The following is a 16,141-nucleotide window of genomic DNA, read 5'->3' on the forward strand; positions in this document are numbered from 1 at the left end:
TCATTTGTGTTTTTAAAGTCATTAACACTGCATTAATTCCTTAAGCGGGTGCATCTAATGATTATTTTCATCACTGATTAATCTTCAGTGTATTTCCTTCATTAATAAATGTATTGTGTGACCTGTGGCATAACAGGAGAATTGTGAAAAATGTCCTTCTTTAGCCCAAAATGAGGTCTTACCTTACTCCCCAAGATCAGGTTCAACAAATACAAAAGTAGGCTACATAGCAGCTATAAATGTTTCTGTCTAATTTGTTTGCCCTATAGTCCCCAAGTTAAATAAATGGCTTTGATCTGTGAAGGTGCGAACCTGACCTTTGACATTTCCCCAGGCCTTTCTGTGAAGAATTTACAGCTTGTTTAACAGGCCACTTTCCATCACTGACCCATCATGAATCAGCCCAGGGCAGAAACAACACATCACTGTTTATTTCTACAGTAATGAGGAAAAAAATGGATGAAACAATCCGCTGTCAAATTCAGTATAGGAACCCGTCTAGAGCCTTTCTGAAACAAAATAGGCCTGGACAAAAACAAATAAACAAAGAAAAATAGGAATAGATATGATATTGGCAGCAGATAAATAAGTGGTCATTTCTTTTTGTCATAAATGGACCACTGTCTGCCCTACTTCCACATTAGCTGTCTGAGTGAGGAGTTGGCATATGGGTGGTGTCTAAATACCTGGAATTATCTTCCATGCGATATGATTTGCTTTATTGATGCCTTTCAACTTGCATAATCCTAGGATAGGTTGACCTGTTATCAGTCTAATCCGCTTCCACACAGTACCTCATGTGCTCATCTGATTAAGTGTGCACACAACACACGGAGAACCACAATGTTAAACCGGTTAGGCCAGGTAGAATAGTCTAATTATGCAGGAGTATTAGAATTATAAATGTATTAGTCTGCTAGGAATTAAATAGAAAAATCCCTCACGAAAAACTGCTGTTACATCCATCTCATACTAATTATCTTTTCTTTTTTTAATCAGGCATTAATTATAACACTAATATAACATTAAATTCAATGCAACTCCATTTATCCCTGCAAGAGCAATTGGCAGCTCACGGCCTAGATCGACAGATACGAAAAGAAAGAAAAAACTAATGTATTAGTTAGAGTCTTACATTATCCTATAACGTCTTATCATAAGCCATCAATTATCTCAAAGTAGTTCTGTATTTATCATAAAACACAGAAGTACGCAGGCTCTTCCCAGCTGAAGGCGCTTCCACAATCCACACACATGTGCTGCAGGTTTTATTTTTTGTTTATTCACAATCATGTGCACATTGTGCTATAAATGTGACAATAATTCTCAGAATTTCTGTGTTTTTAAGTTGCCAAAACCACCGTCATTTTACAACAGGTGCCATATGCGACCCAAATAGACCATATGGTCTTTATTACAGAAGCAGTTACAAATACCATATGGATCACATGTTTTCTAACGATGCGGTAAAATTATAATAATGACCCCCAAATAGCCCGGGTAGAATACATTAGACACCTCACAGACCCTGCCACCTGTATTCAGCGCTTATTTCGCTCCTCTGATTCCGTCCAATGGGAATGAACGGCGGGTCTGGAGGCGGAGAAAGAGGGAGATAAGTTGGAGGAGAGAGTGAGACACAGATCCGGGGACACAGTGAGCTGTAGATTGAGTGGAAGTCGGTGGAGCTACACATGAAAACACAGACTTCACTGCTCGTCTGATGACTGTTACCTGACGTCCAGCTTTGCGTTTTTTTTCTTCTTCTACCGCCGGTTTCATGTCGCTGCACATCTTTGACGTGCAGCCACAGGTTGACCGATTTAATCCACTCCCTATGGACTATTCCTCTTCATCTCGAGTCGATTGGCACTGACGAAATGGAAATGGGCACCGTCGAGCGATCACCGGTGATTGAGAAGGAAACAAACTGATCGCATCAAGTGGAGACGGGAGACGGAGGCACCGTCTGTGGGGAGCGACGCACAATTTCGGGAGACAAGAGAGGGACCTGTTGGAGGGGACTTGTATGAAAGGAGGCGAAGCAAAAAGATGATGGGATGGCCGTGACAACATGAAAAAGAAAAAGTGTGGAGGTCTATTTTCATCCAGCCAGTGATTCAACACAACTAACCTGGGGGACAGGGACTGAGAGAGAAGAGGTAGGTAGAGAAACAGACAGAGAGGAGGGGGCCGTGGAGGTGTCTGGTTATATCATACTGAAAGTAGGTTATTCTTTTGGATCAATCACATGCAGCCAATTTCTGGTCAACTGAGGCAAGCACAGCACTTCTCCTGCTATCAAAACTGACTGATGTGGAATTATTATTCTTTAGTCTCTCTGCTTGATTTCAATGGTGTAAAAGCATGAGGATCTGCACCATCCTTCTGGCTAACATCAGTGTAACACAGATGACATGTAATGGCATAGATTTGAAGCATTTAGGGATGCGAGAGGACACTGGGAAACGGCGAGAGAGGCACTGAGAGAGGCTGACTGGGCAGCTGAATCAAATGTGACTCAAGGAATAACGTATTCCCCAATTATGGCCACTTTTCTTCACTCTGCTGCCCTTCTTTGTCACACGTCTCCAGCTTTTTGAGTTCAGTCTTTACCCTCGTTTGTTTTAACTAACCGTTATCAATCACAGTCCTCCCCCACTCCGCTGGCTGGGGGGAGCTGTCTGCATGGCTACTGTCATGATAAATAGTCTGTGTTCTCTGTTTTTCCCCCATTTCTTTCTTGACAGTTCTTGTTCTTGTTTTTGTGTTTGTCTGTAGACCGGTGCGTGGCCACGTCCGTGACCATGGAGCCTCCCCCCTCTCTGAGCTTGGCTCTGCTAGGAGGGAGTGAGGATGAGGACCAGCGCTTCCTCCTTCCCCTGGGCAGTATATCCCATCCCTCCACCACAGGCAACCAGCCAGGATCAAACCACTCCAACCACATGGGAGGATCAAGCCTCGATCGTCTAAATGGCAGCACCTCGTCCCCTGCCACGCCCAATTTGCCTCCGACATCGCTCCCCAAGTTGCCCCTGTCATCCTCTGGAGGCCAGCCTCTACCCTCACCCATCCCCAACGCCCTGCACCCCACCAGCACCCCGCTCTCCTCCTGCCTGGGCTCCCAACACAGCCTGAGCGGGGACAACTCCCCGGTATACAATGCCCTCTTCTACTCCTCCCACTCGCCCTCCATGGAGCGGGAGAGGGACCGTGACAGGGAGAGAGAGAGGGGCTGCAAACACAGACAGGCCAGCCCTCTGGTTCACCGTAGGGACAGCAACCCCTTCACGGAGATCGCCATGAGCTCCTGTAAGTACACGGGCGGGGTCATGAAGCCCCTGAGCCGCCTCAGCGCCTCCCGCAGAAACCTCATCGAATCAGACAGCAGCAGCGAAACCAAAGAGGGTGGCGTTTCCGCTGTTACCGGGGCAACGGCGACTGGGGGGCACGACCGACAGCGAGAAGCCCCCCCGACCTCCTCGGTGGCCCAGTCCTCTGCCAATCAACCCCTAATTCAGAGCCCTCCAGAGATTGTGATCTCATCCAAAGAAGACTCGCCGTACCCCAGAGCCGGGTATGACATCACTGACTCCACTTCCAACCAGATGTCCATCTATCACCAGAACCACTCGCTGGTGGAGAACAGGCGGGCTCAGCCGGGGAGGGGCAGCAGGCAGGCGGGGGTCGGGCCGGTGGGGTCCGGGGCCAGGGGCAGCACCTCCAAGGCCTCCAAACGGAAGAACCAAAACATTGGCTATAAACTGGGGCATCGCAGGGCGCTGTTCGAGAAGAGGAAGAGGCTGAGTGACTATGCCCTCATCTTCGGGATGTTTGGCATCGTCGTCATGGTGATTGAGACGGAGCTGTCGTGGGGCGTGTACACCAAGGTGAGGGGACAGACCAATGATGCCTAAAGGGGCCCGCCGCTGATTTTACTCATAGAGGCCCCCGGTACCCAGTCATGGTTGTTATCGCCACAGTTATCAGGAGGAGCAAATAACCCTGATGATGTCATAGTGATGTCATTTGGTTTCGGCTTGGGTTACAAACTGAGGGTGTGTATTTTGAAAGACGCGGTCATTATCAGGCAGGGAGGGTGTTGTGAAAGACAAGTTGCATTATGGAAAGTGTAGGATCCAGTTAGACTCTCATTAGGGACTACAAGGCAATATCTCAACCTCTGATGCTAAAATTTTAACCATTCTGTGTTTAATTTGTCAAAGCAATAATAAATTGGTAGATTGTGCCTTTTAATGTAGCCTCAGTACGTAAACAAAGTCCACAAATCTGACACCACGCTGTCTTTGTGGTTGTAGCGTTGTGCACTGGCGCTTAGCTGGAATCTATCTTGGTTAATTTGGGGTCATATTTACCTTTTTTATTTTTATTTTAGCCTGTAGAAGTGACTTGAGGTTCTTCAAGCCAGGACGACCAACCTTTAGGTGTTTTGGACACGTAATTGGCCAGATAATTAGAGTCAGCTTTCCACAGTCAATCACTTCATTCACAATGGGTACACTCCAATAAGTCTGACCAGCACCGTGCCCATGTTGTTTGCTTGTGTACTGTTATGACCAGGCTTGACAGTGGCTGCTTCTGGATGATGTAATACAGCGATGCAAAGGACATGGGGGGGGGGGGGGGGCAGATTATCAGTAGGAGGCCAGGATCTCATTTGTCTGTGTAATGGGAGGTGTAATAAGCTAAATCGGCCCCTGGCTGCTGTTGTCTGTTTATTTTGTGTGTGTGTGTGTGTGTGCCACATTGTCTCAGTGAGCCATGAGCTCACCTTCCTCATGCAGACATGCTTCTGCCCTCGTTCCATCCCTTCTCTCTGTCCGACATGTCACAGAGCTTTGGTTTTCTTTAGCTAATAAGGTGGAAACATTACTTCCACTCACAGCTTGTCTCGCATGGATCACTGACCATGTGCAGGAGGGTATGGGATCATGTGAGAGCACAGGTTCACAGGTAGCCTATGAGAATAGGCCTGCTGGGTGTGTCTCTCCTTTCTAGCCCCCTCCTTCTCTGTTTGTAGTCTCCAGTTGATACCTGGTTTATCTCTGTTATTGTCATAGAGAAATCAGCCTGTTCTGTTTTGCTGTGTCTCCCCTTTTTCTCTTTGCCTCTGTTTCCCATAATTTATGAAAACCTTATAGTGTTAGAGAATAGGTCTTTTTTTGTTAATGAAAATTCATGGTCGGAATTTCTTTCTCTCATGCCCTCCTTGTCTCTTTTATTCCTTTTTTCTCGACGTATTCTCCTCCCTGAAGGAGACGGCGGACTTTCTACGCTCTCTGTCTTTTCTTTTCCAATTCTACGCCTGTCTCTTTATCCTGCTTTCTTCCTTTCTTCCTTTCATTATTCTCCGCACTTTCTCTCTCCCTCTGCTCCACTGCTCTTCCAGTGGGCGTCAAACTGGGGGAGTGTGATCGGAAGGGAGAAGCGGCTGGGCGAGAAATGAAAGGCTGTAGAAGAAGAGAGGAAAGGCGATAATGAGAAGCATGATTTAGCTTCTTAAGCTACACCCAATGCCCTTATCTGAATCGGGCAGCATATGTCTGTCAATAAGAAATGATGGACAGCTGTGAATTCAAGCAGGAAGGCCACTGTGTTTGCCAGTGCGCTCACTCTATATTGGTTAGTCGATGTTTATTAAGGAATCTAGTTCAGAACAGAAAGTTGGAGTTGAAGAAGAATAGTATGTTAATATCTTCGCACCTCATTGTCTCCCGTCAGGGTTGAGAGTTAAGAATGCCTCTGCAAATCCTAATCAAAATTCATTTCTAAATGCCGAGTTATATATTTCTTTCTTTTTTCATGGTTTGCAGTTTTTGGGTTGACTCCAACAGATACTGGAGTTCTATCAGACAGTCCAAGCCCTCACTTAGATAATTGAGGTGGAAAGAAGCCCGCTGGTTGTTGTGAAAAATGGATATCGAGATTGTGAGGATGAAAGAGAGAACGGAGAGGGAGATGGATGGGAGGACGGCAGAGAGGAAAGTAGAGAGGTTCATGCAGTGCTTTCAACCAGTCTAGGGGGGAGGACTTGAACGATTTCTCGTATTGATTATTGATTATCACTCACCCACACATGCACTGTCTACCATACAAAATGGCATATTGGATGCTGGCTTTCAGAGGTGTGTGTGTGTGTGTATGTGTATATATATATATATATATAAAATTGCATTTCTACCAAACTAGCTACTCTATCTTGCTCCAAGAAATAGAGATGAAGAATGGAACCAAACAGGGTGGGTTGGGTTGTGCGTGCGCGCTATGAAGGATAAGGTGAGAGAGGTTAACAGAGGAGGACATGGTGTTCGTGACTGTGGGTATAGTAAGTATATGTATATTCATTTGCAGGAACAGATTTCAATCCCGGTCAGCGCTGTAGCTGAAATGTTCCATTCATTGTATTAAGAGCTTCTCTCTTCAGTCTGATTCCAAGTCCATCATCAAGGCCACTTGAGAGATCAGCAAGAGACGTTTTGATGCAGATAAAAACTGCTCTTATGTCCGTATATTCAGCAGTGGTGGAAAGTAACTAAGCCATTTACTCGCTTTACTCGTAAAGCTCCACCTCAACCAGTCGCAATAATTACAGATTGATGCATCCTCAATCTATTGATATAATAATATATCATTCACAGAGACTAGATCAACACGTTCACTTTGATACTTTAAGGACATTTTGCTCCGAATACTTTTGTACATTTACTTAAGTAAGATTTTGCTTGTGAAGGAGTATTTTTGTGGTAATTTCTGCTCAAATAAAGGATTTTAGTACTTCTCCCACCATTGATATTCAGCGCTCCAGGCAGTGGCAGTAAATTATTGTACTGTAAATGTCCAATCACAGTTGTTGAGCCACGATAGATTATGCAGTGAGAATATTGGATTATTGATTATTCATGATGTGAAATAATTTGCTTTGCAGAATTGTGAGTTTTCCTACGAAAAGCCTCTACGACTATCTAGAAACATGTACTGAGAGTTTCTATATACTGTACATCTTCAGAGTGTCAAGCATCACATCGTGTTTTTAACTTTACAATTTATTTTCATGATCAGTGTCACCCGGGACACTTCCTCTTAAAAGCACTTTTATGACTTTCTATTATTGATTTTATTAAGAACAGGTTAAAGGTGAGGGAGTTCCGGTCTGACATGTGTCTCTATCTGAGAATAAATGAGGCCTTTGGACACCTCGGACCTGTCGGATCAATAGATCATTTCACAGAGGCCCATGTGGCTCCTTGGGGCCCCGGCTCTACGCGACGTTTCAGGCCTGCAATGGAACATAGCTATTCTGAGGGAATCCACAGCTGTTGTCAACTTCACCTGTCACATTGTCAATGCACACACTTGACACCTCAATTTATAGGACATGCGGTGTGTGTGTGTGTGTGTGTGTGTGTGAGACAAGCAGAGGGATGGGGTATCCTGTGTGATCGTGTGCCCACTTACTTTTCACCACGAGCATCGACAATTTCACAGATTAGCAGCAGTGCTCGCTTCTATTGTCCCTTTTTCCTTTCTTCCTTCTTCTCACTTACGGGGAGTGTTATTGTTTCTCCCCTGGCGAGTTTCACATACGTCTCCATTTCCCCAAGGGGAAATTGCCATCTCAGCAGGCTTACAATACCTTCCGCTACCTCCGTCTCTTCCTCCCCGCCCTCGCTCCCCTATATATATATATATGACATTTCTTACAGACATTTACTGGGGACCTTTCCAGACCTTTCTCTGTGAGGACACTTACAATGGTCGCATGCTGCTGTACATGAAGATCATCAGGGAATTAAACTCACCAACTGCCACCATATTCTCTGAAGGAGCTATCAGCCATCTCGGCACTTCTGCGCCGCTCTCACCCTCCTCTCTTCCACCTCCTTCACTCCACTCTGCCTTCACTCCACTCTGCCTTCATCTTTTAGATCACAGGCTTCTAAGGGATGGTAGATCCCACAGGTCTTGCAGGTACAAATATGTCTTTCAGCCTAACAAGGCTAGGCTACCTCTCTCTGTATGTGTGAGCGTGTTGGTAGACATGGGTGTGTTAGAATTCGCATCATCCGCCAGTAACGCAAACATCCACGTCCGTATACGTCATCTCCTGTGTGTACACACCTATAAAGTGTATGTATTGAGCTCTGTCATATTACTACTCATGGCTGCACCTGCTAGTGTGTTTGCATGTGTGTGTGCATTCAGCTCTCCCTTTGTCTGGATTTAATTGTGTGAAGGACCGTAATGGTGTGTCAATGTGCAGTTGTGTGTGTGTGTGTGTGTGTGTGTGTGTGTGTGTGTTTATCCTGGTAAGGTGACATGGCTCCTCTGTCTACTGCCTGTTTCCCTGGAGACTGATTGCAGGAAGGCATCGCTCTGACAGGGAGAGACCCCCAAGGCTAACTCATTACAACACGCTCACACACACATACATCCACCTTCAAAGGCGTTGCCAACACATGTAGGGAGCAACTTATCACTATGTGAGTAATGTGTTGGTAAGCAACGTGTATTTGCTCTCACATCTGAATCAATAAGGTGAAGGTGGGGACTATTGGGAAAAACCCTCAACTAGATACTACCTGGTTTTGCGTCTGTGTGTGTGTGTGTGTCTGATGATTGAACTAAAGAAGCTCAAAGAAGCTCAAAAAAGCTCATTATCTCTGCATGCTGTCCACCAAGCCATTGATCAATACACACTTATCACACACTTATGCACAGCTGGACAAAAAAAGAGGGAAATATACACACTTACACACACGCATTAACACATGCACCCACATTCAACCATACATAGTTAATGTGACTCGTAAGCCTTGCTGTTGCTAGAAACTAATGGACCCTTGCCAGCCAATTATAATCAAGAATTCTCCGTGGTCATGGTATAAAAAGAATAGAAATGAACAAAAGGCAAGCATGTGTGCACATATGTCTCCGTCACAGTGGAGTCATTCACTATATAGGCAGAGTAAGTGAAGTGGAAACAGGCGGAAACTAAATGCTCTTGACAGTGTGATGTGCAGAACTGAGAAAAAAAAACTGAGCGGCCAATAGACGGCTGGAGGTAAAAGTAGTGAGAGAGAGAGAGTAAACTCCAAGCAAATCACATTTCAGCTCACCAGTGTGACTGTGTGTTCAAACAGATACGCTGCTGAAATACAAGTCTGCATTTTTCTCATTAGCGCAACAATGTTGGCTTCCTTTGCACCGAGTGTGCTTCAGTGAGTACAAATGAGATGTTAGCAGAGGAGAAAGGACCAAGACAGGGAAAGAGTGTGAGCAAGCAGAGACCAAAACAGTGGAGAGCCCAAGCTAGATGGTATTTTCCCAATGAAGTGCAGTGTATGGGCAGAAATGAATATGAAATATTTAATTTGAATAATTGCATTGAAAGCTGAATCTGAATAGCACAATTTGAATACATATTTCTGCCCATAGCAGTGACCCATAACCACATTGATATGAGCAACAAATGAACAACACTTACTTAATACCTTCCATTAATGCCATTAAGGCCATGGAGAATCTGCAGAGACCCTAAATAGATAGTTACACACTAACGCACTCTATTTTCCAGGAGGCTGACTTACAATATATATTCATGAACCCAAAATGTGATGTAGATTCTGCTTAATAATGTCATGAAGGAAAGGCTGAGTAATATCTGTTTAAACTCAGAGTGCACTCTCAGATTAAGAGGGTGTTTGGTGATGAATACTTATCAGCAGAAATATCTGATGTGAGACGCTGCAGTCTTAATGTTGCTCAACTCTCCTCGTGAAGAGGACAGCAGGCTGTTGAGTTCATCACACAACCTCGATCTTGAGAGTGAATGCACTTTGGGGTTTTGGTGTATTATATTCTGCAGTTGAAAACATCGTCCTTGATCTGGTGAAGCCAAATTAATCATTTAAGTGAGTGTGATTTTTTTTTTAGAAACCAAAGTACTAAATGCAGCTAGTTTTGAGCTTGAAAAATGTGTCAAACTAAAGGTGTTTTTCGTGAATACTTTCATGCAGAACGCAAATATTAAGCAGCATTGTTTTCCGAAAGAAGGCAATTCTTCCTGAGCTTTTTAACTGCTAATACATGCTTCAACCAATCACATCAAAGAGTATAAATATAGAATACATCATGCAATCTTAATCCCAAACTATATATGACTGAGGAATTGTGTTACCGAAAGAATATTTCTTATTAGAAGGATAACCTATCTTCCATGGGGTCAGGTGACCTGAAATGTTGGTCAAAAACCTGCTGTATATGGCAGGTGTTAGGTGCTAATTACATTCCCTGAATCTGAACCAAGACAGCAAACTGTATCACTCCTTTTGGGTAGCGCATACCATATCCATTCTTACCTTTCACAATAAAAGCCCGGGACATATATTATTCACAGGCGGGTATTCTGTATTTTTGTGTCTTTTATTTGTGTGAAGGCTTAATATGTTTTGCTTTACTGCTGATTCCTGACATTTTGCATCTGTGTGCAGAATCTATTTCACCATATATTCAACAGGTTGAAAGAGCTTTTGAAACTGAACATTGACACCAATCTACTCAATTAGAAATGAGGAAATAACACCTGAAACCTGGTGAACTAGGACAAAAATGTAGGTTTACCTGAGATGTATGTAGTTTTTTGTATTAGTTCTTGTTCCTCTTTTCTCAAAAATGTAAAGGATAACTCTTTTTCTTATTGTCAACAAATCCCATGAAAAGAATGAAACCAACAATGACTTGCTCACGCTAACTGTCTCAGTGTGTTCCTCTTTCACTCTTCTTCAGCCACATTCAGGCTCCTCCATTGCCCTTTTCCTTCCATCCACCAGATGTCCTCGGACTTTCACTCCCTTCCCTCTCACCTGACCCACACACACACACAAACACCTACACACCTGCTTCTAATTCCCTCATCTGCTCTGACTGGCTTCCCTGCTCCCCACCTACCTCCTCAGCTGCATCTCCCAATCACCCACCTGTTTTCCATTCCCGATGATGAGATCCAAATACCCGTTCCTTTGGTCCTTGTCAGTTTCCTGCTACCTGTTGCTTGTCGGATCGACTGTCTCATTTGAACTCTTGATACCTGTAAGCCCATCCATACTCTTGTTTCCCCATTATTCATCCTGCTGCCTCCTCTACTGGTCCAGTCCCGGATGCCTCATACACCAGCAGTGACATTAACAATCATTGCCTGTGTTGCCAAAGCCTGATATATCTTATTCCTCTGTGCCATAGAGCCTAAAACTATTAACCTTCACATCCATGAGCCACACTGTTGAACTGGGTTCCTTCATACACATTCTGCTGTAGATACTAACAACAGTGCCAAAGCCATATTAATCCACTGCTGAAAATAGTCCCCAACAGATTACAGTTAACTCCTGTTTGATCAACGTTAGCTAAAATCTACAGTGACCTGCTGTCTGAGGAAATTACTTTTCTCAATAAAAGTTTTTTTTGGTGTTATATAGGATAAAGATTGTTCTATATTTATCAAAAGCATGCTATCATGATCATGATCTGCAGGCATGCTAGCAGTACAGTAAGCTGTACTTAATCACAACAGTGATTTAAGCTAAATGCTCACATCAGCATGTTAACATGATTCCAATGGTATTGATTGCATGTTGATGCTGGCAGGTGTAATGTTAGTTTTGAAAAGTAATTGGTCATACACCATATTGGATAAAGAGACATTTCGATTTGATAATTGCGCTAGATGAAAGGTCAGGCATTTTTTACTATTCATCCTCTGCGGACCATGAATACTTGTACCAAATTCCATGGCAATTAATCCAATCATTGCTGAGATATTTAATTTAAAATAAAGAAAACAAGGAAAGTCGAGGGATCACCAAAGTCAGTAGGATTCATCCTGTGTGGAACATACACGTGTGTAGAAAGCTGCATGACAATCAATCCAATAGTTGTCGAGATATTTCATTCTGGACCAAAGTGGTGGACCAACATACAGACCCACCCACCGACCGACAGACGGACTGACATCGCGATCCCTAGAGAGCCAGAGCCAAGCTACCAGCATGGTTCACAAGGTTGCCTGATGCATGACAATTATGGATGAGGTGAAAGCAAAGAACGGCAGAAGCTGAAGCGGCATAACATTTCCTTATTTTTGTTGGTATACCAATGTGTATCAGACGCCATTATTTAATGTACTCCATGGCCACTTACCAACAAAATAGGCTTTGTTAAAACAGCTAACATGCACGCTTTCTTATTATCACAGCTTTTAACGTCATGTTTAAGTTACTCAGGCTTCATTTTCTTTCATTAATTCCCATTTAGTTGACACACAACCAAACATGCGCTAACCAATGAAAATATATTCTGAAATGAACACATTAACTCACTAGAGAACAGCTAACAAAACAATTTTCCTTTTGCTATATTATCTCTATTTCTTGATTTAGATTAAGTGTGTGCAGTTGTGTTTCTTGTGTAAATATGTGTTTGTGTTGGCCTATATGTGTGCGCACATGCGTAGGATAAGGCTTTGCTGTGCTCTGAGTGTGTGAGGTGGGGGGGTTAAAGAAGCCACTGAAGTGCTATGAGTTGTATTGATCGGAAGTTCCCCAGTGCATTGATTATAAGCCCTAGGAAACCAGACAAGCTAAGGCTTTAAAGCTCGGCTGCAGTGATATTGAAGGGTGTAATACTTCCAGTCTACTTCTGCTCAGCGTTTTGAAGTCTGTTTTGTAAATGTTCTTATTGTCTCTCTACGCTGAGGCAGTGCTGCTATGGTACACTTGCAGAGGACGTAGTGACATCTGGGACTCGCCAAGTTGAACCTTGACTTGTGACAGAATGTGTGTGGGATCTTACATAAATGTTTTTTTGTCATTGTAGTCTGAATATTAAAACATTTATATTATGTTTGTGCTGCTTGGTCCTAAGAATCTGTTTGTCAATTTTCTCTCTACAGAGCTCCATGTATTCTCTGGCCCTGAAGTGTCTGATCAGCCTGTCCACAGTCATTCTGCTGGGCCTCATCATAGCCTACCATGCTCGGGAGGTTCAGGTAAAACACATGCACATACATCCACAGGCAGACATTCTCGTAGGCCTTTATATACTGACACAAATTAACTCTCAGTCTTGTTTTGCTGAGACTTTGAGAATCGATACTACACTCATGTCTGACTACGACTCGGAGCAGGGGTGAACAGCTATTCTGACACACCTGTGAAGCTCACTAATTAACACGTTTTATATCTTGTTTGTTTCAATCGTATGAAAAGTTTAGGTATGCTAGAAAGTATTGCTAGTGTCAGAACAATCTGTGGATTTACAAAGGGTTATGACTATTTCAAGACTACAGGAAGTGACAGCAGCTAGCCAGGGATTAGTTAACGCACTGTAAAACTCTTTGCAAAGCTTTAGAGATTGCTGGTAGGACGTTTTTGGCTGCGTTCCAAATCGCATACTTTTTATTTTTACTGCAACTGCCTAAATACGTACTGTTGCATGCAGTATGCATATAATTGGGACATCTTTCATAACATTGCACCTTGAACTTTGATGCTCTTGCTTGTATATCCGGAGGCTCCAAGTAGGTCTATCTGCGGGTGCACAGTACAACAGGACGCCAACTACATGATACACTCTCGTTTGGTAGGTTTAGGCAGAAAAACTACTTGGTTAGGTAAACAACATGGTTTGGGTTGGAATAAGCACATTAATCCCAGAAGTTATCTCACAGGGTGTGTCTTGTAGTAAAGTGGATGTGCCGTGTAGCCTGCGAGACTGCAGATAGACCGTAGATAGAGTCAGTGAGCTGTCATCAGGGTTTAATCTGTCTGCTCTCTCGGTTGATGTGACGTATCTTCCGCTGCGCAGAGGACTGTGGATCAGAAAAGCCAGGAAATCATGCTGGCTTGCATACTGCAAAATTCGATTGGATGCAATAGGACATCTGGTATTTTTGGCATAGTGCTTTTGACAAACTATGTATTGGGACATACTAAACCTTTTTTCTGGCATACTAAATTGTATGGCAGTATTCATATTGGAATGCACCATACGTTACCTTTGGCGAGAGCCAAGCTAGCTGCTTTATGCTAAGCTAAGCTAACGCATTGCTGGTTGTAGCTTCATATTTAAGGGAGGGATATGATATATTAATCTTCTCATCTCACTCTTGGCAAGAAAGCATATTTCCCAAAATAACGAATGCTTCTTTAATGCCTTCACCTTTTTGTTTAGAAGTGGGTTTTTTTCATAAATATTTAAGCAGAGGCACATCTGAGCTCTGTCCACAGTACATTATGTTGCTGTCCCTCAGGGACCCAGGTGTGTGTTGGCTCCAGCCAATTAATGACTTTAATGAGGGTCTTAGTGGGATTGACAAAACAGTCTGCATGGCTTAGCATCGAGTAGATACGCATTGAATTTTTTAAATATACACTCAGCCAATAACAACCCTGTCATTCAGCAGATGAATCGACACATAAACAGAAAAACACACACGCAAGGCACACAAACACACATAGCAGCAACCTCTTGTACGGCTGAAACAATCGATCAGAAATGTTTTCCATGCTTCTTGATATCTGTTTTGCTGTTTGTCATTTCACTAATATAATGGTACCATGGTCATTTAGCCGGGGTTTTCATCTGAAGCCATTTGCAATCTATGCACATTGACTATTTATGGGAGCCTTGCGGGAGTCGGACCCAATGAGTGCCCCCACACCAGCTATTACTCCTACCAGCTAAACCACTGAGCAACACTCATCCATCTCACCACATATTAGTTTAATGCTGGGACTTTTTTTTTTCATTACATCACAGATTGGATGTTGCTGGAAATGTCTATTACAGTTCCAGTTGTGATAGAGACTCTAATGCGTTCTGCTCTGAGGTTCAGGCTCTCCGTCTGTGGATCAATAACTAGATGGCCATTGCCTATTCACTGACATACACAGGGGCTGATAGACTGGCAATCAGTCTGTAATGGGCAGCCGCTGTGTAATAAGATTCAAGATGATGCGAGTGTTTGTGTATATTGTTCAGCATTCATTGATAAAAGAGCCCTCGTTTCTGCTCACAAGTTTGATGTCACAATCACATCCAGAGTCAGTCCTCCTCCCACGCACACTGTGGCTGCCACACGTGACAGACACACTAACACCGTCAGGATAAGAACAAATGAATACTGTAAGGCGGACAGAGAGAGAGAAAAAAGATCTTCAGTTGATACCGTTGAGAAATCGTTCCTTTTGATTAAATGAAGGTAGGAGTTAGGGGAGGCGGGCTGTGGAGGTATGGGGGGTGAATTGTAGCAAGGTGGGGGCGGTGATGTCGGGATTGATTTTTTACCGTTTTCACCGTCATTTCTATTGGTCATGATAACACTCAACTCACAAAAATTGCTGAAATCTGGGAACACACTGACAATGCAGTCAGATAATTTAGGTTTCAACCACTTTATGTCAGACCAAAGTTGAGCACACCTGAAATGCTGGTAATAGTTCCCCCAATGCACAATGGGTTTGGAAGTTCAAACAGGAAGTTTGATACATCTTTTTTTACTAAATATCTATTTATCTAATTTAATACAATGTCATGATTATCAATAGGAATGAAAAAAAAGAACTACGGTATAGTAAACTGGAATTAACCTTTAAACCTTAAACCTGCAGTTAACTTTTTTTTTTGGCTACTTGGTGGCAGAACAAAGTTCATATTGTAAATTTGCCAGCAAACAGTTGCTTATTTACGTATCCAGCAGTTGAGTAGCAACTTTTCATCCATTTGGAGTCTGCTACTAAGCGCTCTGCTATTGCGTATACATGGGGCCCATAGAGCAAGCGCACTAGCGTTTCCTTTAACCCCGCCTCCCAGCCCTCGGTCCAGCCCTGTTCTCGGCCCTATTCACATGAACAGAGAAATATAGAAATTACTCTGGATTCAGCTATTCGTACATTTTACAACTTCAAGACCTAATACAGACCTAGTATAAGGGCCATTCGAGTGTTTGTACTGGGAAGTTGATTCCCCTCAAAAAATGATCCTCTGAGTTACAGACGTCTCTTTCCCAATGTAAGTCTATAGGAGAAACTCTTTTTGGGCCCAATTGCATCACGTGACGGACCTG

General features: G+C 43.3%; 1 protein-coding gene across 1 annotated transcript in view; it reads left to right on the plus strand.

Annotated features, from left to right (window-relative positions):
- Nucleotides 1-2,807: 2,807 nt before the first annotated feature.
- The window catches only part of kcnn3 (potassium intermediate/small conductance calcium-activated channel, subfamily N, member 3), a gene marked incomplete at both ends in the record, with an annotated part of 39,126 nt that continues 25,792 nt past the window's right edge, over nt 2,808-16,141 (plus strand). The window contains 2 exons of the mRNA XM_079163920.1: nt 2,808-3,890; nt 12,968-13,063. Coding sequence (XP_079020046.1) covers nt 2,808-3,890; nt 12,968-13,063 — 1,179 coding nt within the window. The remainder of the gene's footprint in view (nt 3,891-12,967; nt 13,064-16,141) is intronic.

This window comes from Pholis gunnellus (assembly GCF_910591455.1).
Source record: "Pholis gunnellus genome assembly, chromosome: 8".
NCBI classification, from domain to species: Eukaryota; Metazoa; Chordata; class Actinopteri; order Perciformes; family Pholidae; genus Pholis; species Pholis gunnellus.